The following is a 24,825-nucleotide window of genomic DNA, read 5'->3' on the forward strand; positions in this document are numbered from 1 at the left end:
TAGCTTTCGCCACTGACCTAGAAAAGCCTCTTGCTCTGGCCAACTTTTGGATAGTCTGAATGCAGTCAGACTCAGAGCGGAGAGGTTTCTGTGGTACCTCTCGAAGTGGGGCTGTCTGAGTAGATCTGTCCTTACTGGAAGTGTCCTCGGGAAGTCTACTACGAAGGCCATGACCTCTGTGAACCAGTCTCTTACAGGCCAGACGGGGCAATTCAAAAGTTCATTCTCATCCTTTCCGACGCCGCAAACTTTCTCATGACTTCCCCTAAGATCTTGAACGGGGGAAAGGCGTACAGGTCCATCCCCGTCCAGTTCCAGAGAAATGCGTCTATCGCCACTGCTGCTGGGTCGAGTACCGGGGAGCAGTACAGTGGAAGCCTCTTCGTTCTGGACGTCGCAAAGATGTCCACGAGCGGACGTCCCCATAACCCCCACAGCTCTTGGCATACCTCCTGATGCAGAGTCCACTCGGTTGGCAGAAGTTGACCTCGTCTGCTGAGGAGATCTGCCCGGACGTTCTCTACTCCTGCTACGAACCTCGTAAGGATCGTGACGTCCAGTGCCCTTGCCCACAGCAAGATCTCCTTTGCCAGAGCAAAAAGGGACCGAGACTGTGTTCCTCCCTGCTTCTTCAAGTACGCCAGAGCTGTGGTGTTGTCTGAGTTGACTTGGACTATTTGATGAGAGACTTTTTCTTGGAAAAACTGGAGAGCTAAAAAGATGGCTGCCATCTCCTTTAGGTTTATGTGCCAGGACACCTGTTCCCCTCTCCAGGTGCCTGACACTTCTTCCCCCCCCTAATGTTGCTCCCCACCCCGTGGTGGACGCGTCGGAGAACAACACTAGGTCGGGGCTCTGAAGCTTGAGAGACACGCCCTCCGACAACTTCACTGGATCTAGCCACCATTTTAAGTGATGTTTTACCTCTCCTGAAATTTCCAAGATCATATCCAGATTCTTGTCTTCTTTCCAATTGTCCTTGAGAAAAAATTGTAGCGGTCTGAGGTGCAGTCTCCCCAAGGAAACAAACTTCTCCAGCGAGGAAATGGTCCCCAGCAGGCTCATCCATTTCCTCACCGAGCACGAATCTTTCTTTAGGAAGGCTGACACTTTGTCTAAGCATTGCTGCTGACGTCCCTGGGATGGAAAAGCTCGAAAAGCCACTGAATCCTTCTGAATCCCCAGATACAGGATGGATTGGGTTGGAATCAGATGTGACTTTTCAAAATTCACCAGTAGTCCCAGGGACTTCATCAACGATAAAGTTCTTTGAAGATCCTTCAGACACCGCGTTTGAGTGGAGGCACGAATGAGCCAGTCGTCCAGGTACATAGAGACTCTAATATTTGCAAGATGAAGCCACCTCGCCACATTCTTCATTAAAGTCATGAAGACCATAGGGGCCGTGCTCAATCTGAAGCAAAGTGCCCTGAATTGATAAACTGTCCCTTTTGGGACAAACTGAAGATACTTCATCGACTGTGGATGGATGGGGACGTGGAAATACGCGTCTTGAAGGTCTAATGAAACCATCCAATCGTTTGGTCTTAAGGTCCCAAGAACTGACTGAGGTGTCTCCATCTTGAATTTCTGCTTCTGTATGAACCGATTCAGACTGCTCACATCTAAGACTGGTCGCCAACCTCCCGACTGTTTCGGCACCAGGAATATCCTGTTGTAGAAGCCTGGGGATTCCAGGTCTACGACCAGTTCCACCGCTCTCTTATCTAGCATCTGCTCGAGCAGATCGAAAAGGATTTGTTGCTTCTCCTGATGGTAAATAGGGGATAAATCCTTGGGTGTCGTGCACAGTGGGGGAGGTTTCAAGAAAGGAATCTTGTACCCCCGCTTGATGACGTTGAGCAACCAGATGTCAGCATTCCTCTCTATCCAAGCTTTGGAGAATAGTCGAAGCCTGGCTCCTACTGGTGGCTGAAGGATCTCTGGTTCATTCTTACCTCTGATATTAGCCGAGACTCTGCCTCTGGAACGTGTACTTCCTCGAGAAGATGTTCTCGAGGAAACTCCACCTTGAAAGGGCTTCTGCTTCTTGAAAGGTTGCGTCCGTGCAGACGTCGAAGAAACAACCGTACGTTTTGCCGACTGAGCTAGGAGGTCTTGGGTAGCCTTCTCTTGTAGACTGACAGCCAGATCTTTGACCATAGCCTGGGGAAAGAGATGGCTCGAAAGAGGCGCATATAACAATTCTGCCTTTTGAGAGATAGAGACCGCCTTTGCAGTAAAACCACAATAGGCCGCTCTCTTCTTCAAAATCGAAGTGCAGAAGTGCGAGGCCAACTCCTCCGAACCATCCCTGACAGCCTTGTCCATGCATGCAAGCACGCTGGACAGCTCCTCCAGGCTAAGCGAATCAGGACTACGCGACGTTATCCAAGACCCCTAAACACCAATCCAAAAAGTTGAAAACTTCTATCGTACGGAAGAAGTCCCTTCAGATGATGGGTCCATTTCAAAAGGAAAGGTCCAGTGGGCACTTTTGCCGTCGACAAAAGGGATCTCTTTGGTGCATCTACCAAGGTAGCGAAGTCACCTTGGGACGAAGAGGGGTCTCTAAAACCTATCTCCTCCCCTGTCTCATAACAAAGACCTGCCTTGCCTGTCAGTCTTGAAGGGGGTAGGGCGAAAGCGTTCTTGTTTCGGGCTTTTCTTGACTCCATCCAATTCTGCATTTTCTTAAAAGCCCTTTTTGTTGATAATGAAGTAGCCATCTTCAACAATCCTGGAGTCTTGATAGCCTTCGACGATAACAATTGTGAAGGAGGCGACGGGGCCTCAGGTTTAAACTTCTCTTCAAAGGAGGTTCGAAGCAACTGAACCAAAACCTGGTAATCTGAAGATACTGCTTCCTGAGATTCCTTACTATCCTCCGAATCTCGGCGAATGTCTGAAGAAACATTACGTCGTGCGTCCAGCTGCGCGTCATGCCTGGCGTCAAGCTGAGCGTCGAGCCGAGTGCCGAGCCGAGCGCCCAGCCGAGCGTCAGGCCTGGCGTCAAGTCTCGCTGCCGCCTTAACGTCGTGCTCTGCAGACCTTCGTACACGAAATCTCGAAGGCGAGGTAACAGGAGAAAGAGCGAGGCGAGGAGAAGGAGAAGGAGACTGCCTGGATATCCTGACTGGCAGCTTATCATCCTTCCTCCTGTGACGTGACTTTTCCTCTTTCTCTGCAACCAATAAGGCAATTTGTGGTTGCAAATCCTCAAATCTTCTTCGATTTAGGGCTGATCCTGTGAGAAGACGAGGGGCGAGGGGAAGCCCTCCTCCTTCTCACATGGACTGCCACAGGTATATCCTTAGCGCAACCAGGGCGCTCAAAAGCATTATCGACAAAAGACATCCTCTCCGGCGACGATCGCAACACAGTAGAAGAGAAAGGACGTGAAGCGTCCTTCTCCCTAAGACCAAAGGTAACGGCCGCCTGTGCGACATCTTGCACCTTTGCTCTCTTTTGCGGCGGAGAGTCTTCAAATTGTTCTGGAGACGACCGCAAAACAGAAGGGGCTAACGGATGTGCAGCGTCCTCCTCTGAGGAATCAAAGACGACGGCCGCCTGTGCGACATATAGCGTCTTTGTTCTCTTCAAAGGGGCGCGATCACTTCCAAAAGCTCCAACCGTTGCGGGCGGGGAGGACGTTTCTGATGACGAAAAACACTCTTTCAAGATCCGTTTACGAACTTTGGAAGCCTGGGAAGCGCCCCCAGGTCTTGCCGAAGGGACATCAGATCGGTTGTCCGACCCCCCTTCCGCAACACTCGGAGCATTATCACTACACACCACTGCACTATTAACACCTTCTAATGCTTGCACTTTTGATTCCAGGCTACGCAAAGATTCAAGAATCATCGATAGGGTATTACCCTCCACAGACGCTAATGTAGGGCCCGAAGGCATCACAGGTTTAGGAGGGATAAATTCCACTGGATGTGTAACTGGCGTTACACTCCTCCTTACCCTATCTCTTTCTATTTTACACACATATGATTCATACGCCTTCCACGCAAAATCAGACATACTCTCACAGTCATTGCAGCGATCATCAAACATACAAACATGTTTCCGACAATTCGCGCACACTGTATGAGGGTCTACCGAAGTTTTCGGTAGCCTCACCTTGCATTCTTCCACACAACATACTCTGGCGCTAGTCGAACTAGATCCAGACATCTTAACTTTAAGGAAAAATCAAGCCAAATTCAAAACCAATCCACAATTAGTGTATGCCTAACCCCCGATCCAAATCAAATAACCAAAAACCAATCGGGATACTCAAGTGACCAAAAGAGTTCCAAAATCCAATGACGGAGGTGCAGAAAACATGTGTTGGCTGCACCGGTGACAGAAAAAATCTGACAGAAAATGGGAATGGTTCCTGACGCCCGCCTCCCAGCGGCGGGAATGGGTACTACCACCTGGCCGACCACTGCGTGCGCCGGGAGTTTTGAAATTCTGTCGGACTTCGGAGAATACAGCTATATATATATCTAGCAGGTAAGATTCATGAACAAACTGAAAGATTTGATCCTTGAAGACAAATCTCAGGTACTTCCTCGAGTCCGGATGAACGGGAATATGGCAGTACGCGTCTTGCATGTCTATGGAGACCATCCAGTTCCCTCAGTGGATGGAGGCAAGAATCGAGCGATTTATCTCCATTTTGAACTTTGTCTTCAAGACAAAGACATTCAGCGCACTCACATCCAGGACTGGCCTCCAGCCGCCTGAAGATTTCTGGACCGCAAAAAGTCAGTTGTAAAAGCCCTCGGTCTGTGGGTCCTCCACTTTCTCGATTGCTTCTTTTAGAAGAGCAGACACCTCGTTGGCCAGAGCGGAATACTTCATTGAGTTGAGAGAGTATGCTGTCACCATAATGGGTTGCTTGACTAAGGGTGGATAGTTGAACAAAGTAGAGTATCCCACTCTTAGGACCTCTGCCATCCCTTGTTCTGCTCCTTTTCTGTTCCATTCTTGCCAGAAATGATGGAGTCTGGCCCTTACTGCTGCATGAGAAACTGTTCTCATTGCTTAAGGGTGGGCTTGGAGGAAGACTTCTTAATTATTTTGAATGCAAAGCAGACATTTCCTCTTGACTTGGATCGCTGTCTGTTTGCACCCAATGCTTGGAGGATTCGGAGAGCAAATGCTCGGTTGACTTTTTCTGCAAGTAAGAAGTGATCCCACTAACGACATCCTGAGGAAACAGGAATTCGTGAACCAGCAGTGAGAACAGAAGAGCCAATTTCTGGACTGAAGTAACTCCTTTGCCCGTGAAGGAGTACCATAACTCACGCTTCTTAAGAAAGCACATCACGAAGGTAGAAGCGATTTGGCTGAAAGCATCGCTAATGCATTTGTCTAAACATGAGAGAACTCCTGAGAGGTCAGAAGAAACCAATGGAGAAATTACTGAAGAAGTGCCCTGAATTTTCTTACCATGGGAGCCAATAATCCAGTCCATAAAACTAATAACTTCTAAAATCTTAAAAAGATTTAGAAGGAGGTGGTTGACCTAAGCCAAAAAAAAAACCTGATTTTTGCCGCTGTGAAAGCCGATCTCCAAGACGACTCAAAAAGTCCTGAGAAGTCCCCTTAAGCAGAGGCAGAAACACCCAAAGAGGGACACTCCCAAGTGAAATAATATGAATATCTTCTCTTATTCAAGCAAGAAGGGGAAAGAGAAAATTGCTTTCCCTTGTGTTCTCTTTTCTGCTAGCCAACTTTCGACCTCACCAATAGCTTTCTTGGTTGAAATAGAAAGCACTAACTGAGGGACATCACGAGACTGAAGAAACTTTACTCATCTGAAGGTTGTAGCTGGAGGGGCAGGAGTAGCTGGCTTGAAAAAGTTGGGATAACTTTTCAAGAAAACTTACAAAAAGAGCTCCATAAGCTGATGGTGGTTTAGAATCTTCTGTAGCAATCTCTTCCTCTTCCGCAGAAGATACATTAGACAAATGGGGGTCGGCTGCCCCGAACGAAGGAGAAGACAAAATACGAGGAGCCGCAGGCAGAATCGTTGCCACCAATGACTCTGGTTCAAGTGGAAAAGGGAGCTCTGGCACTAGTGGGTGCTCCTGCATCCCTGAGAGTCCATGCATCGAAGTCTCAGGTGCCAATGGACGCTCATGCATCGAAGTGTCAGGGGCTGATGGGCGTTCCTGCATCAGCAAGAGATTTGGAGTCGAAATACCTCGGAAACAGAGACATGGCTAATAGGAACAGCACAGATGGGAGCCACAGTAGGGGACAATTTGTGCCATGGTGTCTTAGGCTGTTCGTGAACTGTAACTGGTACAGCTTGAAGGGCCAAAGGCGACACTGGCGCCGAAGCTAGCACTGATCTCAAAATGCTCTACAGGTCGGGAAAAGTCTCCTTCCAGAAGTTTATCGGAATTATCCAAAGAAAAAGTCTCTGGGCTATCTCAGAAACATCAAGAAGGTTTAACCTCCTTTACCTTCTTAAGCAGTACCTGATGGGTACAATTAGAGTTCACTGCAGACCTTTTCAATGGTCTGGAAAAGTCCCCATTGAGCCATTGGCGCTGTTTCTCCGTAATTGAATAATCCGATCTTGAAGAAATATGATGACCACTCTCTAAGATGCCTTTCCAATGGCTATCTTTCGCTACCTGGGAAACATTTACAGGTGTGACTGAGGGGCCGAATGCCTATGGGAAGACCCCATCAATCTCCCTTGGGCCTCCAGTATGACTTCTCCCAGGTGCAGGGGAGTATGTCAGGGATCTTTACCTAGGAGAATTGGCAGGATGGACAGCCAGCTCCTCCACTAACACTTTACTCACCTAGCTGGCCATAGCGTTAGCTAATGGCTCAAACTTACGTTAAAACTTTGTGTCAAGACTGGCAATGGCACTGGGATCGGAAGCATAGGAGTTGGAAGCAGGATTAGGTGGAGAAGATTAAAGACTGGGTTTGGGGGACAAAACAGAAATCACAGGCACTTCAGAGGAAGATTTCAGGCTAGCTAAAGACCTTTTGTACCTAGCAGTAGCCTTACACTTCCTATCTTTTTCTAACTTTGAACGGTAAGAAGATAGAACCCTCCAATGTTTTTCATCCCAGCTTTTACACTCATTACAAGTTAAATCAATAGTGCAAACTTTGCTGAAGTTGACTGTGTATTGCAGCCTTTGCTGCAAAAATGGACACTCGACTTACTAAGGTCAGACATCGCTAGAGAAAATCTCAAAATAACAGACTAGAGAAAATCTCAAAATAACAGACTAAAAGCTCTAAACTGGTCAAAGTACTGTTAATTACGCCTGAATAGTTCATAAACATCAAATGGAAATGCCAAAAGAATCAGAGTACTTCACCGAAGGTCTTGGAAACTCGGTGAACGACAAAATCCAAACTCAAAGAAAGCTACAGCTCACAACCTTCATCAGAAGCCGGTAGGAATAAAATTGAGCTTCCTTTTTTCAAATTTTAGCAACCTGTACTTAAGAAATACTTAGCTATGTAATTATTTGGTAAGTTACTTAAACAAAATAAAACCTATACTGACTTCATAGATTAACAGTTGATTGTCATTTCAATGTCAGTAAATGCTAAAGTCCTAGATATGAAGAATTTGATGCTGAGCCTCTATTAACTGCCCAGATCAACAATTAATATTTCTAATAAACATGATCTGCATTAGAATGAGGAGCACCTAATGGAATGTTGGATACTACTCTCAATGATAGGCTTTTAAAAAAATCTGGTTATTGCAGATTTAGAAGGCATATATGTATTACCATAGACTTCATTACACATTCTATTCATATTGAATTAAAAAGCCTACTCTCAAAACATGATTATTAATGTTATTTATGCAGGTAAAGAATAAGATTTTCCATAGAAGTTAAGAACAATACCATAGTTGAATGGAATACTTATAGTAACAATCATAAAACCACTCATTCACCCAATACTTACTTGGTCATGTATGGTGTTGTTATCCGTTTTGTTTGAGGAATTTGATGACCTTCACCAGCAGGCACTATTTCCATTTGATTTTCCTCATCCTGGAAATCAAGTACAATTCATTATCCTAAAATGTCTATTAATTATTGTCCTACTTGATACAGGCAGCCTCCAGTTAATGGCAGGGGTTCCATTCCTGGGGGCCCGACGCAAAGCAAAATTCGCCTCTAACCGAAATTCAAAAGTCTACAGGCGTCACAATCCCCCTTATGATGCCCTAGACATGTTGACTATGCCTTAGACAGTGTCACGGCCAGATATTTTGCCCTGATATGTAATAACTTTAATAAAAACATGAAATTTAATTTGCCTAATCATTTACAATGGTTTGCATGGTAGTTCTATAAATATGATATTGTTATGATACAATAAAGTTTGTTCATACTTACCTGGCAGATACACTGTATATATATAGCTGTATTCTCCGAAGTCCGACAGAATTTCAAAACTTATGACACACACAGTGGTCGGCCAGGTGGTTAGTACCCATTTCCGCCGCTGGGAGGCGGGTATCAGGAACCATTCCCATTTTCTATTCAGATTTTCTATTACCACTGTCTCCTGAGGGAGGTGGGTGGGCACTTTGATTATTATAATATCTGCCAGGTAAGTATGAACAAACTTTATTGTATCATAACAATATCATTTTGTTCATGAAGCTTACCTGTCAGATATATATATATAGCTGAATCCCACCTTTGGAGGTAGGGAGAGACAAAATAGGATTTTAGGAAACATATACAAGCAGATGATTGACATGTTGGTTCCATACCTGTTAGCATAGCTGACTTCGTGATTACTGTCACCCAAGTCGGCTTTTGCTTTACTAGTCTCCAGCAAGGTAGTGACCTGTATAGCTGGTGAGTTCTAGATGATCTGTCAACGGGAGCGTGACCACAATGTGACTAGACCATATTGACCATACTATGAGGGCTAAGAAGTAATATATATATCACCACCTGACCAACCTAGCCAAAGTTAAGGATGTTTAACTAAAGCTAAGAATTGAGAAGTCCACCACTGGCGGCCGACCCAACAACTATAATTAACCTTCTTACGCCGGAGCGGTAAATAAAAAATTGTCTCCCGGGTGCCGGAGGGGTTTCAGAGTGAGCGCGGAAGCGGAAAAAATATTTTTTTCAAAAAATCACAGCGCGCTTAGTTTTCAAGATTAAGAGTTCATTTTTGGCTCCTTTTTTTGTCATTGCCTGAAGTTTAGTATGCAACCATCAGAAATGAAAAAAATTATCATTATCATATATAAATAATGCGATATATGATAGTGCAAAACAAAATTTCATATATAATTGTATTCAAATCGCGCTGTGCGCAAAACGGTTAAAGGTAACAAGTTACTTTTTTTTTCGTTGTAATGCACACTCATTGCGATCATTTTGGAATATAACACATTGTAAACGATAAAAGCAACAACAGAGAAAATATTATCACAAAATAATGCATGAATTCGTAACGCGCGGACGTAAACAAATATTTTTTCAAAAATTCACCATAATCTAAATATTGTCCTAGAGACTTCCAATTTCTTTCAAAATGAAGACAAAATGATTGAATATTACTATACTAAAAGAGTATTAGCTTACAATTGCAGTTTTTGACCATATCTGACGAGTTAAAGTTGACCGAATGTCGAATTTTTTTATATATATATTTTTTATATGCAATTATTTCGGAAATAAGAAAAGCTACAACGATTCAAATAATTTTTGTTTTATTCTACATAAAATTGCGCACATTTTCATATATAAAACTCTATGAAATGCCTAATATGAAATGGAGCAAATATTCCGAGAATGGGACGTACGTATTTCGGAGATTTGTGGCGGAGAATCCGCGCGCGGAGGGAAGGAAAGATTTTTATTTAAATTCACCATAAATCTAAATATTTTGCTAGAGACTTCGAATTTGTTTCAAGATGAAGATAAATGACTGAATATTACAAGACTGTAAGAGTTTTTGCTTACAATTGCGTTTTTCGACCATTTCGGTAAAGTCAAATTTGACCGAACGTGGTTTTTTTTTCTATTTATCGTGATTTATATGCAAAAATTTCAAAAATGAGAAAAGCTACAACCTTCAATTATTTTTGTTGTATTCTTCATAAAATTGCGCACATTTTCATATATAAAACTTTAGGTATCGGCTAATTTAAAATGGTGCAAACATCACCACAATCGCACATATGATTTTTTCGGAAGAGTTACCGCGCGGACGTAAAGAAAATGTTATTTTTTTCATAAATTCACCATAAATCGAAATATTGTGCTAGAGACTTCCAATTTGTTGCAAAATGAAGGTAAATGCTTGAATATTACTAGAATATAAACGTTTTAGCTTACAATTGCGTTTTTCGACCATTCGGTAGATAGTCAAAGTTGACTGAAGGTTGAAATTTTGGCAATTATCGTTATTTATATGAAATATCTCAAAACTGATAAAAGCTACAACCATGGGTTGTTTTTAGTTGTATTGTGCATGAAATTGCACACATTTCCATATATAAAACTTTATATAAAGGCTAATTTTAAAATGGTGCAAACATTACCACAATCGCATGTATGATTTTTTTCGGAAGAGTTACCGCGCGGATGTAAGGAAAAAGTTTTTTCATAAATTCAAAATAAATCGAAATATTGTGCTAGAGACTTCCAATTAGTTGCAAAATTAAGGTAAATGATTGAATATTACTAGAATATAAGCGTTTTAGCTTACAATTGCGTTTTTCGACCATTTCGGTAGAGTCAAAGTTGACCGAAGGTTGAAATTTTGGCAATTTTCGTTATTTATATGAAAATATCTCAAAACTGATAAAAGCTACAATCATGAGTATTTTATTATTGTATTCTACACAAAAATGCACACATTTTCATATATAATACTTCATGTAATGGCTAATTTACAATGGTACAAAAATTATGTCAAAGTGACAAAATAATTTCAGAGATGTGTCACAGATACTTTTTAGTGCGGCAAGAAAGAAATTCGCGCTTGCGCGCCTGCGTAACGATTGTAAACAAAACAACATCTTGATCCATAAACTCCCAGCATCTCCCAAGGCGCGTGATTCAAAAGTTTTAGGCTGGTAGGCCTATAAGTATTTTTCCGCGAATTTTTAAAAAAACTTTTGTAAGTCGACGTAAAATACGTCCAGTCGGCGTAAGAGGGTTAACAGCTCTTCCTAATCATTTTCTACAGGATAGGATGAGTGGTACTTCTTGCCCCCAAGATTGTGTCAGCGGACACGTATGGCCCTAGCGAGCAGCAGATCTCATATGTCGTCTTCACATCTCGCAGGTCGTGTGAAGCGAACACAGAGTTGCTTCGCTAAAACGCAGCACTCAGGATGTTACTGAGTGCCATGCTCTATTGAAATGCCTCCGAGGCCGCGCCCTCACCTCGTGAGCATTCAGTTTAAAAGATTTCAAATCCTTGTCCAAACATGACGAATGAGCCTCTTTGTAAGAGCTCTTTAAAAAGAACGCCAGGGTGTTCTTTGACATGGGCAAGTCTGGTCTTTTAACGGAACACTGTCCGAAGGACCTCGACTTCCTTTAGTTTTATCTAGATAAAAACTTGAGAGCCCTGACAGGGCACAGGACTCTCACTGGCTCTTGCCCAATAATTTGTGCCATCCCCTTGATATTCAAGTTTCTGGGCCAAGGGTTAGACGGGTTTTCATTCTTAGCCAAGAACGAAGGGCTTAGAGAACACACCGCATTATGTCTCTAAAGCCAATATGTCTGCTGATGGCTTAAACCTCACTAACCCTCTTTGCCGTAGCTAGAGCGGTTAGAAAGATTAGCCTTTCTGAGCACGTGCTTCAAGTTTGCAGAAAGGAGAGGTTTGAGAGGCTTCGACATCAGGAACTTCCAGACTAAGTCTAAGTTCCATGTCGGAAGCTTCGATTTAGACAGTTTCGAGATTTCAAAAGACCTCAAAGATCGTGAAGGGCTTTGTTCGACAGATCCAAACCTCTGAGTCCAAAGACCGTCGACAACATACTTCTGTATCCTCTAATAGTCGAGACTGCCAGCTTATCCACATTCCTCAGACAGAAAGGGAAGACGGCAATCTAATTCACAGAGATCGAGGTGAAGGAACAGCCATTCTTCCTGCACCATCTCCAGAAAATGGCCCACTCCGATTGGTACACTACAAGAAAGGAAGATCTTCTAGCCTTGGCAATTGTACTTGCCACTGATTTGAAAAGCCTCCCGCTCTGGTCATCTTCTTGATAGTCTGAACGCAGTCAGACTCAGAGCGGAGAGGTTTTGTAGTACCTCTCGAAGTGGGGCTGTAAGAGTAGATCGACTCTCTCGGGAAGGGTCCTTGGAAAGTTCGCTAGGAAGGACATGACCTCTGTGAACCAGTCGCTCGACGGCCAACATGGGGCGATCAGCGCCATCCTCGCTCCCTCTGACGCCGCAAATTATCTTATTACTTACTCCTAAGAGTTTGAATAGGGGAAAAGAAACTAAACATCCATCCCCGTCCAAACCCATAGGATGGCATCTATTGTTACCGCTCCTGGATCGAGAAAAAAGGGGAGCAGTCTAGAGGAAGCCTCTTCGTCTTCAACATTGCGAAGAGATCTATCAAAGGATGCCCCTAAAGTCTCCACAACTCTCGACATACTTCTAAGTGAAGAGTCCACTCGGACGTCAATAGTTGCTACCGTCGATCGAGAAGATCCGCACGGACGTTCTGCAATCCTGTAACAAACCTCTTGAGGATCGTTACATTCCGTGCCTGTTCTCACCACAGGCTCTCTCTCGTTAACTCGAACAGGGACCGAGAGAGTGTTTCTCGATACTTCTTGCGATATGCGAAAGCTGTGGAATTGTCAGAGTTGATCTGGACCACTCGGTCAACAACTCGTTCTTAGAAGAACTGGAGAGCCAACCTCATTGCTTCCAATTCTTTGAGATTATGTGCCAGGACATCTGTTTCCCTCTCCAGATGCCTGGCACCTTCTCGCTATCACCTTAGGTGATCGTCGACAAACTGAGAAATGTTCAGAATCACTTCCATATCTTCGATGTTATTTCAGTTTTCCGGTAGGAAAAACTGGAGAGGTCTGAATTACAGTCTCTTCAGGGAAACAAACTTCTCCAGCGAGGAAATGGTCCCCAGCAGACTCATCCATTCCCTCACCGAGCATGTTTCCTTCCCCAATAAGGCTGCGCTTTGCCTAAGCAGGTGGGCATTATTATCATAGTGCTATGCCGCGGTAGACTCGTACAGCATTCTGTTACAGTGCGGTAAACAGAACCGAAAAGTCTAAGAAATCTCTGTTGAAAAATTTTCGCAAAGCGAAGGCGGTGTTCATTCATGCATGCGAGAATTCCCTTCAACCCGAGGCTAAAGTCTGTGACTGTAGGGCAGAAATACGGTTAGTCAGTCAATCCCGCAGGAGAGAGAGACGTAACCGACCACGCATGGCAGACAACCAGCTGGAACTGAGCTGGCTCTACAGTGACAGCAGTCTACTTTCGCCGTCTCGCACTATTCTGCCTGAGTTGCCAGCTATTCCATTCTACGAAGGGATATGTTTGATACCATCATCAAGCAGAAAGAAACTCTCAAGCAGGTACATTTAGGCGAAACAGATTTCGCTAAATACAGAAGCTGAGCTGGTGTTGTCGTAACAATACCTAAAATAACTAAAAGGGAAACTGGAAACTCCTGGAGGGTTGAATGTAATTAGAATAAAAGTCCTCTCGGTCGCCATCCGAAGGGGTAACTACGGTATGCGTATATAACTTGAACCATACAATTGCTTAATAGCAATATGACGCGAATGTAAAATATGTAGAGTATTTTGGCCACTTGGACAGCTATCTCCCTACTACATTCTTTCTTCGACGAGGGAGAGGGAATGGAGATCAACTGTCTTTGTCCTCTTAGCCAAGAGAACGAATTAGTATTAGCCACAGGAGAGTCTCAATTGAGAACCGAAAACCGAAGAGGACAACTCAAGCTTCTTAAGTTATCGGACAGAAGGCTTCATGGACATAGTCTACTAGTCTTTATCCCCGATGAGCCTCAGCAAGGTAGTAACTAATGAATGAGAGTTCTTCTGAATCTTGTCAATGAGAGCTCACCCATTTACGTGACAAAGAGTTTAATATTTTGTCAATGGGGGCTTACCCACTTACCTGACAAAACGTTTAGTATCTTATCAATGGGGGGAACCCACGGATATGACAAAAGGTAATCTAGGAATTTTGAGCATATAGTCTTCCCGATTCCCGCAAAAATCGAGGAAGGGGCAGGATTCCTGCTCAGAGACTGGGCTTACGGCAGGTAGGACCCGAAGGTTCCCCTTAGGCAGCGCCTTCCTGAACGCAGAAGAGGCGTTTAATGACATCGAAATCTGCTTCAATTTACTAGTCTCCTTCTAGATGCCATATCATCAGAACCAACCTGACTACCTTATCCATGCAGGTTGGATAGTTATTCGAGAGAAAGAGAGTCAGGTCCCCAAGACTGCAGGTCCAGGGCTCCGAAACACCAACCTAGGAGTTAAAAATATCCATCGTCCTGAACAACCCTTTCAGATGGCAATGCAGATCTGAAAGTGTTTAGGAAACCTTAGCAGAGGACGGGAGAGAACTCCTCGGGACGTCTATCTGGCTGGTAAAATCGTCCTGGGAAGAGGAAGGAACTGTCCAACTAGCTTCCTCTCCCGTCTCATATCAAATGCCTGCTCTTACGCTTAACCTCGCTGGAAGTAGGGCAAAGGAAGTCTTGCCTTGCGCTTTCCTGGAGTCCATCTAGACATGGATTCTATTGAACGATCCCTTCGTAGAAAGCGAAGAGGACATCTTGACGAGACCAGGCGCCTTCCTCTTCTTTGACGACTCCAACAGCGAGAGAGGAGAGCAAGGGACCGAGGGCCGAAACTTGTCAGCAAACAAGTCTTATAGAAGGCGGGTCGACACCTTGATAGATGAAGATGATGACGAAGTAGTCTCTTCTTCATTCGAAGGTTGCGAGTCACTCGAGGACCGTCTCCTTTACGGGAACAGGAGAAGGGTCCTTAACAGACCGCGAAGCAATCAAACCCTGAGGCTCCTCTCGTAAAAGGGGGTCTCCTACTTGAAGTAGGGTTCAAGACGAAAGTCGGGAATGCTTAATAGCAAATTCCGAAGCTTTGCGAAGTTCCGGTAAAGGAACGTCCTGCGGAGCGTTCTGAAGAGTGTCCGATAAAGGAGCGTCTTGAGGAGCGTCCTGAAGAGCGTCCATGTCAGCGTCCTGACGAGCATCCACAAAAGCGTCATGCTGAGCGTCCTGACGAGCAGCTCGTGACGAAGCCACATGCAAAGCGTCCAGCTTAGCAGCTTGAGAAGAGTCCAGCTTAGCTGCCGAACTAGCGTCATGCTTGGCAGCCAACGGAGCGTTCCTCAGGGACGGGCGAGGGGCATCTTGGCGAGCTGCTTGACTATGCAAAGCAGCTTGCCGGGCGTCAAGCTTAGCAGCTTGAACAACATCCTGCTTCACAGCAGAGCGAACGTCACGTACCGTATACGGAGCGCCACGAGGAGAGGAGGGGGGAGCGTCTTGGGGAGCAGGAAAACAATCCTTGCTACGAGAGTAACGACGTTCCTTCCTCTCAACAGAGCGTCGAGCGTCTCGAAAGGCGTCCTAGCGAGGGGCTTGCCGAGCGTTTTGATGCATAGAACGCCGAGCGTCCTGAAAGATGTCCTCGCAAGGGTATTGCCGAGCGTCTTGCCTTCAAGAGAAGGAGACTGCCTGATTCTCTTAACAGACAGCTCGAATCCTTCCTGCGGCGACGCAGTACTGCCTCTCTCTTGGCGAAAAACGAGGCTAACTGTTGCTGATCCTGTGAGAAGCGAGGGGTGAGGGGACGCCTTCTTCCTTCTCACAGTAACAAAGTTAGGGCGTCTGGCGCTCAAAAGCGTCCTGCTCCGATGACGTCCTGTTTCTCTTCTGCGGTGGAAAGTTGTAAAAATGTTCAGGCGACGTTTGCAACGCATGACGAGAGAGAGGACGTGAAGCGTCCTCTTCTATAAAGCTTCTCTTTAGAGGGCGCGAGTCCTTCCGAAAGTTCCAACCCCCTTGCGGGGAGGACGCTTCGGAGGACGAGAAGCAATCCTTCAGGATTCGTGCACGGATAGAGGGGGAGCGTCTTTGAAAGGAATGGAGTAACTGAACCAGAGAACTTGGGTTACCCAGGGTTCTGCCCCTCTGTGACTCCATTCCTCCCAAAGGGTCGGATTTTGTCGAGGCCTTGGTCGGGAGTCGTAAATTCGATCAAGGCCTGACGAACGGTCTAGACTTGCCCCCTCGAAAGGGTTTATTCTGCAAGGGTGATTCCGAGGTGGTAGGCGTCACAGTCGAGGGTTTAACTGGCTTAGAAGACTGAGCAAGTAAGTCATTAGTGGACTTCTTTTCCAGTGCGGAAAGTGTCTTGGCCTCTGTTTCTTCGGGAAACAGACGATTCTTGTCGAGAGGAGAAAACAAAAGGGCGGACTTCTGAGGTGAAGTGACTCCTCTCGAAACAAAAGAACATCAGAGCTGCCTTTTCTTGAGGGTCCTGAATCCGAAAAGGGATGCAAGCTCATCGCAACCATCCCGAACTGACTTGTCGGCGCATGACAAAACTCCAAGCCAGTCCGCTGCCAGGTCCTCCTGAAGAGTAGGGCAGTCTTCTATTTTCGTAGCGAGGGCTCTGATCGTCCAGTCCAGGAAACTCATAATCTCCAAAATCTTGAAGATATTCTTTACCAAGTGGTCCAATTCGGGAGATGTAAAGAATATTTTTGCTGCTGCAAACGCGGACCTCCTATTTGCATCTACCAGGCCAGAGAAGTCCCCCTGGGAGGAGGCAGACACTCCCATGGAGGGAGTTTCTCCAGTTACAGACCCTATACCTCTTTTTTACCAGTTTCGACGGAGGATAAGCAAAAGTTGCTTTCCCGAGCTCTCTCTTTAACTTCAACCAGTCTTCTATATCACAAAGCGATTGTTTAGCAGCCTTAGACAGTACGAGCTTTGAGAGAAGAGGATCGAAATTCTTCCTTCTCATCAAGAAGATGGAAGCAGGTGACCTGTGAGCGGCTGCTACGAAGTAATCTGGGTACATATCCAGAAGATAGCGTAACAGCTTCAAATAGGACGAGAGAGGAATAGAGTCCGCTTCTAAGTCCACTAAATTCTCATCTTCTTAAGCTGAAGTCATAGCAACTGGAGTTGTGGACTTTGACACAATCGGTACCGGAGGTCTCGTGCCAGTCGAATTCTCTGTCGTATGCGATGTCGAAGGCAAACTTTCGACTGCTAGATGAGTCGAAGATCTCGACGGACTCGGAGCAGTTCGTTGTGCAATCGAGTCAAAGGCGGCTGTCGCTGTTGTGAGAGTCCGTGGCGAAGTCCATGTAGCTACGCTACACGACGGGCGAGGGTTGTCTATTTCTCTGTTCCTCTTCACAGGGGGCGGAGAGAACACTTCTTCAGTCGAACGTCTTTTCAACGGACGTGAGGCTGAAGAATCACGCCACTTATGACGTCTAACCGGCGACGAATCACTCGACTCTGTTGATAACTGATGACTAAATGACACACCTTTCCAATGGTGCTTAGTCGACTCCTGCTGTCGCACCACAAGATCGACGGAGGATGCGAATGTCTATGGGCAAACCCCGACAGTCTCCCTTGGACCTCCGGTATGTCTTCTCCCCGAGGCAGGGGAGTGGGACAGGGACCTTCGTCTAAGAGACCTATCGGGACAAACAGCCACCCCCTCAGGTTGCACTGCACTGACACTTCTCACTTCACTAGAAGTCTTTTCAATGAAAGACTTTACAGATAACCCTAACTGCATAACAGTATTCGCTAATACTACATCGAATTTCTTTTCAAATTTAGATTCAAGGCTAGCAATGGTGACAGGAGAGACTCCACGGGAAGTTGGCAAGGGAGTTACAGAGGAGTAGGAGGACTCAAGATCAGAGACATAATGAGGAGAAGGAGAAGGAATAGGAGCAGGTGCTTCGATAGAAGAAGCAGAAGACGCTAAACTAGTCTTACTTTCAGCTCTGAAAGCCGCCTTCCTCTTCCTATCCTTAATTACCTTCCCCGAGTGAGAAACAAAAACTTTCCACTGTTGTTCACTCCAATCCTTGCATTCATCACAAGTTGATTCTCTCAAGCATTCACAACCCTTACACTAAATGCACTTAGTGTGCGAATCATAAATTAATTGAACTAGCCTAGTTTAGCACCCTCCGGCGCAAAACCTAACTACTGAAGGACTAGAGTCCGACATGACAGTAAAGCCACAAAATTGCAGAAAAGAAATTAAGCTACAATCCCACAAATACGAAGTTGAATACTTCACCGATATTGGAGAGATAAACTTCCCAACAAATGTAGAAAAGTCTGCACCGACCACCGATGTTCACCAGAAGCCGGCAGAGAACGAATTGATGTTACCTGGGCAATTGTATCTATAGCTCCCTCGAGTGGAGGGAGATGATGTGACCTACATCAGCGCTGGCGGCGCCACCGCGGAAGTTTTGAATCTATTGTCTGCCATTCGTAGGGAACCTACAGCTGTATAATTGTTCGGTAAGACACTGCAATAAAATCAGCAATTTATGGTGCCATAATGGTTGAGTTTTGGTTATCAATGCCATAAGATGCCGATAATAGAGTTATGGTGCTATAACATACATAACAGAGGCACCCTTAACTGGTGAATGGCGGTTTTCGCTTATAAACACCCAGCCGAGAACAGAAGCCCTGCCGATAACCAGGACTGCCTCTACTATATAAAAATGACCAAATTACAAATATACTAATAAACCAACCACATAAAAAATTTGTCTAATTTCATCACAATTATGTTCATTTTAACTTACATCTGATGGCCAGGAACTAACCTGGATGTAAGACCGACAGTCTGGAAGAGATTTATAAACTCTGAGAATACGTACAATTAAATACATATACTACTGCTATTAGAACTGTTATAATTACCTCTCCTTCTTGAAGGTCATCTAAGTTCTCATCTTCTTCGACTTCCTCAAATTCATCACCAACACTGAAATAAAAAGAGGTAAAATACAATGATGTTCCAACAGATACGTGCATGAGACCTAATTCGGTGGCAAGACAATATGTAATCTTGGCATATACGTACATAGATAATAACTTGAAGTGACAAATTCCTGAATGAACACTCACTGAACACTTCTCTTGTAAGATGTGATATACTGAGTTACTAACTTTCAAGCTTTACTTAACATTCTTCCATAAAAATTAAATACACAGTACACCCCATTAAGGGGTACCACCTGCAATGTACTATGCACAGCAAACTGCCAGTACTATATTACAACAGATTCTTTAATCTTTCAGCCAGTGCTGCCTTATCTACCTTTTCCTATTATGGCAACTTTTTATGTCCAGTTGCTCAATAATACTCAGTGAAGTTTTTGCTAGTATGAGGAATTTTATGATACCTGACAGAGAGGGCAGTTAAGCTAAAAACACTTCCAACTACAACTGGCAGCTAGTCAAGATTCTGGGTTGGACTCTCTACTGTTAGTACTTTCTTCTTTTGACATTTAAGTGTTATTACTTTGACTAGCCTAATTATAAAATTATTTCTAAGGATACATAATGAAAATAAATACAGTAATACCCCCAACTTACGCGAGGTTAGGTTCCAGACTCCCTCACGCAAGGGGATGTTTCGCGAAAGTTAGCACGGTCTCTAAAAAGGCTAATAAATGTTTGCTTCTAGTTTGAATACTAAATATGACCATAATCATGCTCCCTAAATATCAAGCTAACTTTCAAATATAATTACAGTTATAGTAATTTCATTTATAAAAGAAGTTTTCTTTGGGTCACTAGGTAAACTTCATAACTCAAGTCATAACAAAGGTTAACAATTCAATAAAATAAAGAAAACATGTATGTACATACATAATGTTTGCAGAGGGTGAAGGTAAAATTCAATCAATTTAAAATCATGTACTAGTGTGAGGGTTAACTATGAACGAGAGAGAGAGAGAGAGAGAGAGAGAGAGAGAGAGACGAGAGAGAGAAGAGAGAGATAGAGAGAGAGAGAGAGAGAGAGAGAGAGAGAGAGAGAGAGAGAGAGAGAAATATGTATGTCATGTGAGGTAACCTCTGGAGGGGTATCTTCTTTAAAAAGTGCAAATGGGATCACACCTTCTGAAAGTACATTAACTGCATGTGCTGTAATTACATATCGTAGTACATACAGATTTTACCAGTAATTTTCTCTGTGACAACTCTGTTGTTTTACTAGTTGGTCATGGAGGTCTTATATATTGACAACAATGTGAATTACGTACTGTCCTTGCATATATTTTCAAAAATATAAATAGCATACATAAAATCTCCATACCAATTTTGCACTTAAAGCATGAAACTTATATACAACAGGCAGTCGCCGGGTTACGACGGGGGTTCTTAAGACGCATCGTAACCCGAAAATCGTCGTAAGCCGGAACGACTTTGGAAAAATGTCTTAAACTAATAAAGTTATAAAAACCTTACTTGTAATCCTTTGGTTACACTACATGTTGTTTCCTGTAGTTTTATGTACAACCTGGAGTTATTTTCATTAAAAAATGCTGGTTCTTGAATGTAAAAACTATTGTAATCCTATGGTGACACTACATTCTTGAAGTTTTATGTACAACCTGGAGAGATTTTGCCAAATCTTGAGGGCTACAAGAACAGTTGATTACTATTTACGTATCATATAGACTAATTTAAGTAAAGGTATCTTTAAATAGGCTTATATTATTAGTATCAACAAAACATTTACTTGGCGTCAGAGTCAGGGCCGTTTAATGAAACGAACACTTCTCTGTCCGATCTGTTCAGAAAATAAATGTTACGTCAATCCCCAAGACCATTGGCAAATGATCTCATTTGCCATGATGCCTCTCTCTCTCTCTCTCTCTCTCTCTCTCTCTCTCCTCTCTCTCTCTGATCAAATTATGTACTGGATAATGTCTCTCTTTGGATACTTGGAATTTGCGTTGTAATCTAACCAGAAACTTAATTTTGTTATTATTACTGGAAACAAGCAATGATTTTTTCATTATTTGCGCTTTTGGACTGTTATAAACTTTGCGCATCACAAGCTAGTATTCATTTTCGCTCGGAAACTAGTTCCGCATATGAGGGCGTCACTAAAAAAATTCGAAAAATACGACATAAAAAAAAAAGTGTCGAAAATCATCATAACCTCAAAATTTTTTGTTGTAATCTAACCAGAACTTATTTTTTATTAATATACGTGCTAAACTATAAATTTTTTTATCATAGTATGCGTTTTTTAAAAGCGTCGTTACCTCGGAGCGTCGGAAGACGCCTCTCTCTCTCTCTCTGATCAAATTACTGGATAATGTCTCTCTTTAGATACTTGGAATTTGCGTTGTAAATCTAACCAGAAACTTTAATTTTGTTATGATTACTGGAAACAAGCAATGATTTTTCCATTATTTGCGCTTTTGGAACTGTTATAAACTTTGCGCATCGCAAGCTAGTATTCATTCGCTCGGAAAAAAACTAGTTCCGCATATGAGGCGTCACTAAAAAACATAGAAAAATACGACATAAAAAGTGTCAAAAATCATCATAACCTCAAAATTTTTGTTGTATTCTAACCAGAAACTTATTTTTATTAATATACTGTGCTAAACTATAAAGGATTTTTATCATAGTATGCTTTTTTTAAAAGCGTTTCGCTTAAACTCGGAGCATCGGAAGCGTCGGCGTCGTAACAAACGTCGTAACCCAGGGCGGATTTTTCAATGAATATTTAAGAAAAAGCGTCGTAACCTCGGAACGTCGTAAGCCGGAGCTGTCGTAACCCGGGGACTGCCTGTAATTGTAGTATAATGGTACATATGAAGTTCCAGAAGGAATGTCATCTTTGAAAAGTGCAATAACTTTGCTTTGTAAATGGGTATCGCATCTTGTAAAAGTACGTACAGTAGTACCTTGAGATACGAAATTAATCCGTTCCGAGGTGCCCTTCGTATCATGAGGTTTTCGTATCTTGGACAACATTTTACATGTAAAATGGCTAATCCGTTCCAAGCCCTCCAAAAACACCCGATTAAATTTCATAATAAAGCTAAATTGACCTATAAACAATGAAATACTACAACAATTTGGACCATTCAATACCTAAATTAAGACTAAAAATGCAAAACCTGTAAATAAAGTGTATATTAGTGTACAAGAAATATTATTATTGTAACGTAAAATGTGGAAGCTTACCTTTCGAGTGAGGCTACGTACATACGTAACTATCCAAGGAAGATTGCTTCTGCCTACGTAACTTTTTTCACAATGTTCCTGTGTGAGCCTTTCTTTTCGGGGGGTCTTCTACAAAATGATTGCACTTTATGAAAAGTTGGCTTTAATTTCTGCCTTTTTTTTTTTTTTTTTTGTATGTAGGTATGTACGTACGTACGTACGTACTTTAAAAATTATTTTTCACAATGTTCCTGAGAGCCTTTGCGGGGGGGTGTCTTCTACAAATGATTGCACTTTATGAAAAGCTGCTTTAATTTCTCGCCATTTTTTTCTTCTTTTTTTTGATTTTTAACTATTTTTTTTACTTTTTTTTTTATTTTTTTACTTTACGTAGTTTATACAGAATTTCAACTTTGGTTTTTTGCACCTCATGACTCTGTTGGCCCTGGTGTCCATCAAAACCCTGTTCAACCAAATGCTCTCTCTGCAACTGATTTGGGTACTGAATGTTCGGCTGCTGACCTTCAACATAAACTGAAGTGGCTTGATTATACGTACACTACACACATTGACGATCCCGAAAACGAATACCGGGTGCGTACTAATGCTGGTACCGAGTGGTTGAGCCACGCCACCACGTTTACATAGCAGATGCATGATGGGAGGGACGCTGGCCAATAGGAGAGAAGGATTTCATGGCTGCGACTAGCATCAGGAACCAATGGGAGAGCAGGAGGATGGTGGCGAGTCTACTAGTATACTAAGATGGCGGCGCGATTTTCAAAATTGTTATCCGGGCGAATCTCGGACTTTTCAGAAACCTTTCGTATCTTGAAAACTTTTCGTATGTAGAGCCGTTAAATTTTTCGTATTGGCTTTCGTATATCGAGTTTTTCGTAAGTTGAGCCTTTCGTATCTCGGGGAAACTACTGTATATGCACTAACCGGTAGGTGCTATAATTACCTTTGTATCATATTTATGCATGTACAAAAATAAAAATAAATTTTCAATAAAGGTTTTACACAGAAAAGCTCTAAAACTTAATTATTTACATAATAAATTAAACATAAACACTTTTGCAGGGTTTTGCAGTGTTTATGGAGGATTTGCAAATATTTGTGCTATTGTGAAGAGCTCGCATACAATAATTAGTTAGGTTCCAACAAAAACTTTGCGCTTTTGTGAATTCGTGCAAATCAAATCGCATAAGTTCGGGGCATTACTGTACCTGGAGAGAGAGAGAGAGAGAGAAGCTCTCCTATTGTTTATTACCTCCTAAATTTTGTAAAACTTTCTGGTTAAGTGCATGAGATCTCTGCCCAAAGCTCCCCAAGGCTCGTCAAATCCCAATTGGTAGAATGAATCTTATGGGGAGAAACAGCTGCTCAAAGCTCCTTATGAGCACAGACAAGTCAATTGAAGGAGATCTATACTCTTCATTTTGATGACTTGGCCTATGACAGAACAATAGTCTGTCACCACAGATACTGAGAACAGCTGCCTTGGCAAACGTACACAGAAGCTCCACCTTGAGAGAACTGCACATCTCTCCTGCAGTCCCATGAGAAAGCCTTTCTCTCTTATGTTATGTTGGATAGCCCCCACCTGTGAAGTTGAAGCAAGTTTGTTTGTTTGTATGGTGCTTTTACATTGCATGGAACCAGTGGTTATTCAGCAACGGGACCAACGGCTTTACGTGACTTCCGAACCACATCGAGAGTGAATTTCTATCACCAGAAATACACATCTCTCACTCCTCAATGGAATGGCCGAGTATCGAACCCGCGATGACCGAGGTGGAACGCTAACACCATATCAACCACGCCGCTGAGGCGCTGAACAAGTGAATCATTTAATAATTGTAATGGTACCTCTGAATGTATGGATGACAAATGAGAGTGAACCAAGGGGGAATCTCTGGGCATCTGCACATTAACCTGGAGGTCAAGAGATTGGAGAACCACAGGCATGTGGCCAAGAAGGAACCATGAGAATCATCCTGAGAGAGAGGGTGATTATAAACCTATTGGTAATATGTACTATGATGAATCAGGCTGAATGGCAAAAATACACAGATGTCCAGATTGTTCCATAGGTGCAGGAAGGTGTCTCCCAAAGCAGCCAGGGGGAGAGGATATCTAGAATCTTTCTGTTTAATGACATGGCAAACACATTGATAGCTTAATGCTCTGGCACAGCACCAACTTGAATCTGCCTTGCCAACAGACCGTGAAAAAGTGGTCTTTTTTCTGATCAATGGTCACACAGCGGTGTTTTACCCTATGAAAACACCATATGAACTAAAATAAGCATGTGACGTCTTCATAAAATAGGGTAAAATACCGCTGTGTGACCGTTGATCCAAAGAAAGACCATTTTTTCACTTGATATTTAGCTGGTGAAACAATACAATTAAATATTTAAGTATACCACTCACAAGATTGAAGTTTCATCAACAAAATGAGATCATATGAAACTGCCAAACAAAGTAAAATAAGCTAGTCAAGTTTGCGTAAAATAAG

The 24,825-nt window shown here is 43.2% G+C and overlaps 1 protein-coding gene across 1 annotated transcript in view; it reads right to left on the reverse strand.

The window, feature by feature from the left end:
- LOC135219329 (DNA-directed RNA polymerases I, II, and III subunit RPABC2-like) overlaps positions 1 to 24,825 on the reverse strand; it is a 140,719-nt gene that overhangs the window by 77,527 nt on the left and 38,367 nt on the right. The window contains exons 2-3 of the mRNA XM_064255996.1: positions 19,030 to 19,093; positions 7,960 to 8,048 (exon numbers count right to left, since the gene is read on the reverse strand). Coding sequence (XP_064112066.1) covers positions 7,960 to 8,048; positions 19,030 to 19,093 — 153 coding nt within the window. The remainder of the gene's footprint in view (positions 1 to 7,959; positions 8,049 to 19,029; positions 19,094 to 24,825) is intronic.

The sequence above is a fragment of the Macrobrachium nipponense genome, chromosome 1 (assembly GCF_015104395.2).
Source record: "Macrobrachium nipponense isolate FS-2020 chromosome 1, ASM1510439v2, whole genome shotgun sequence".
Lineage (NCBI taxonomy): Eukaryota > Metazoa > Arthropoda > Malacostraca > Decapoda > Palaemonidae > Macrobrachium > Macrobrachium nipponense.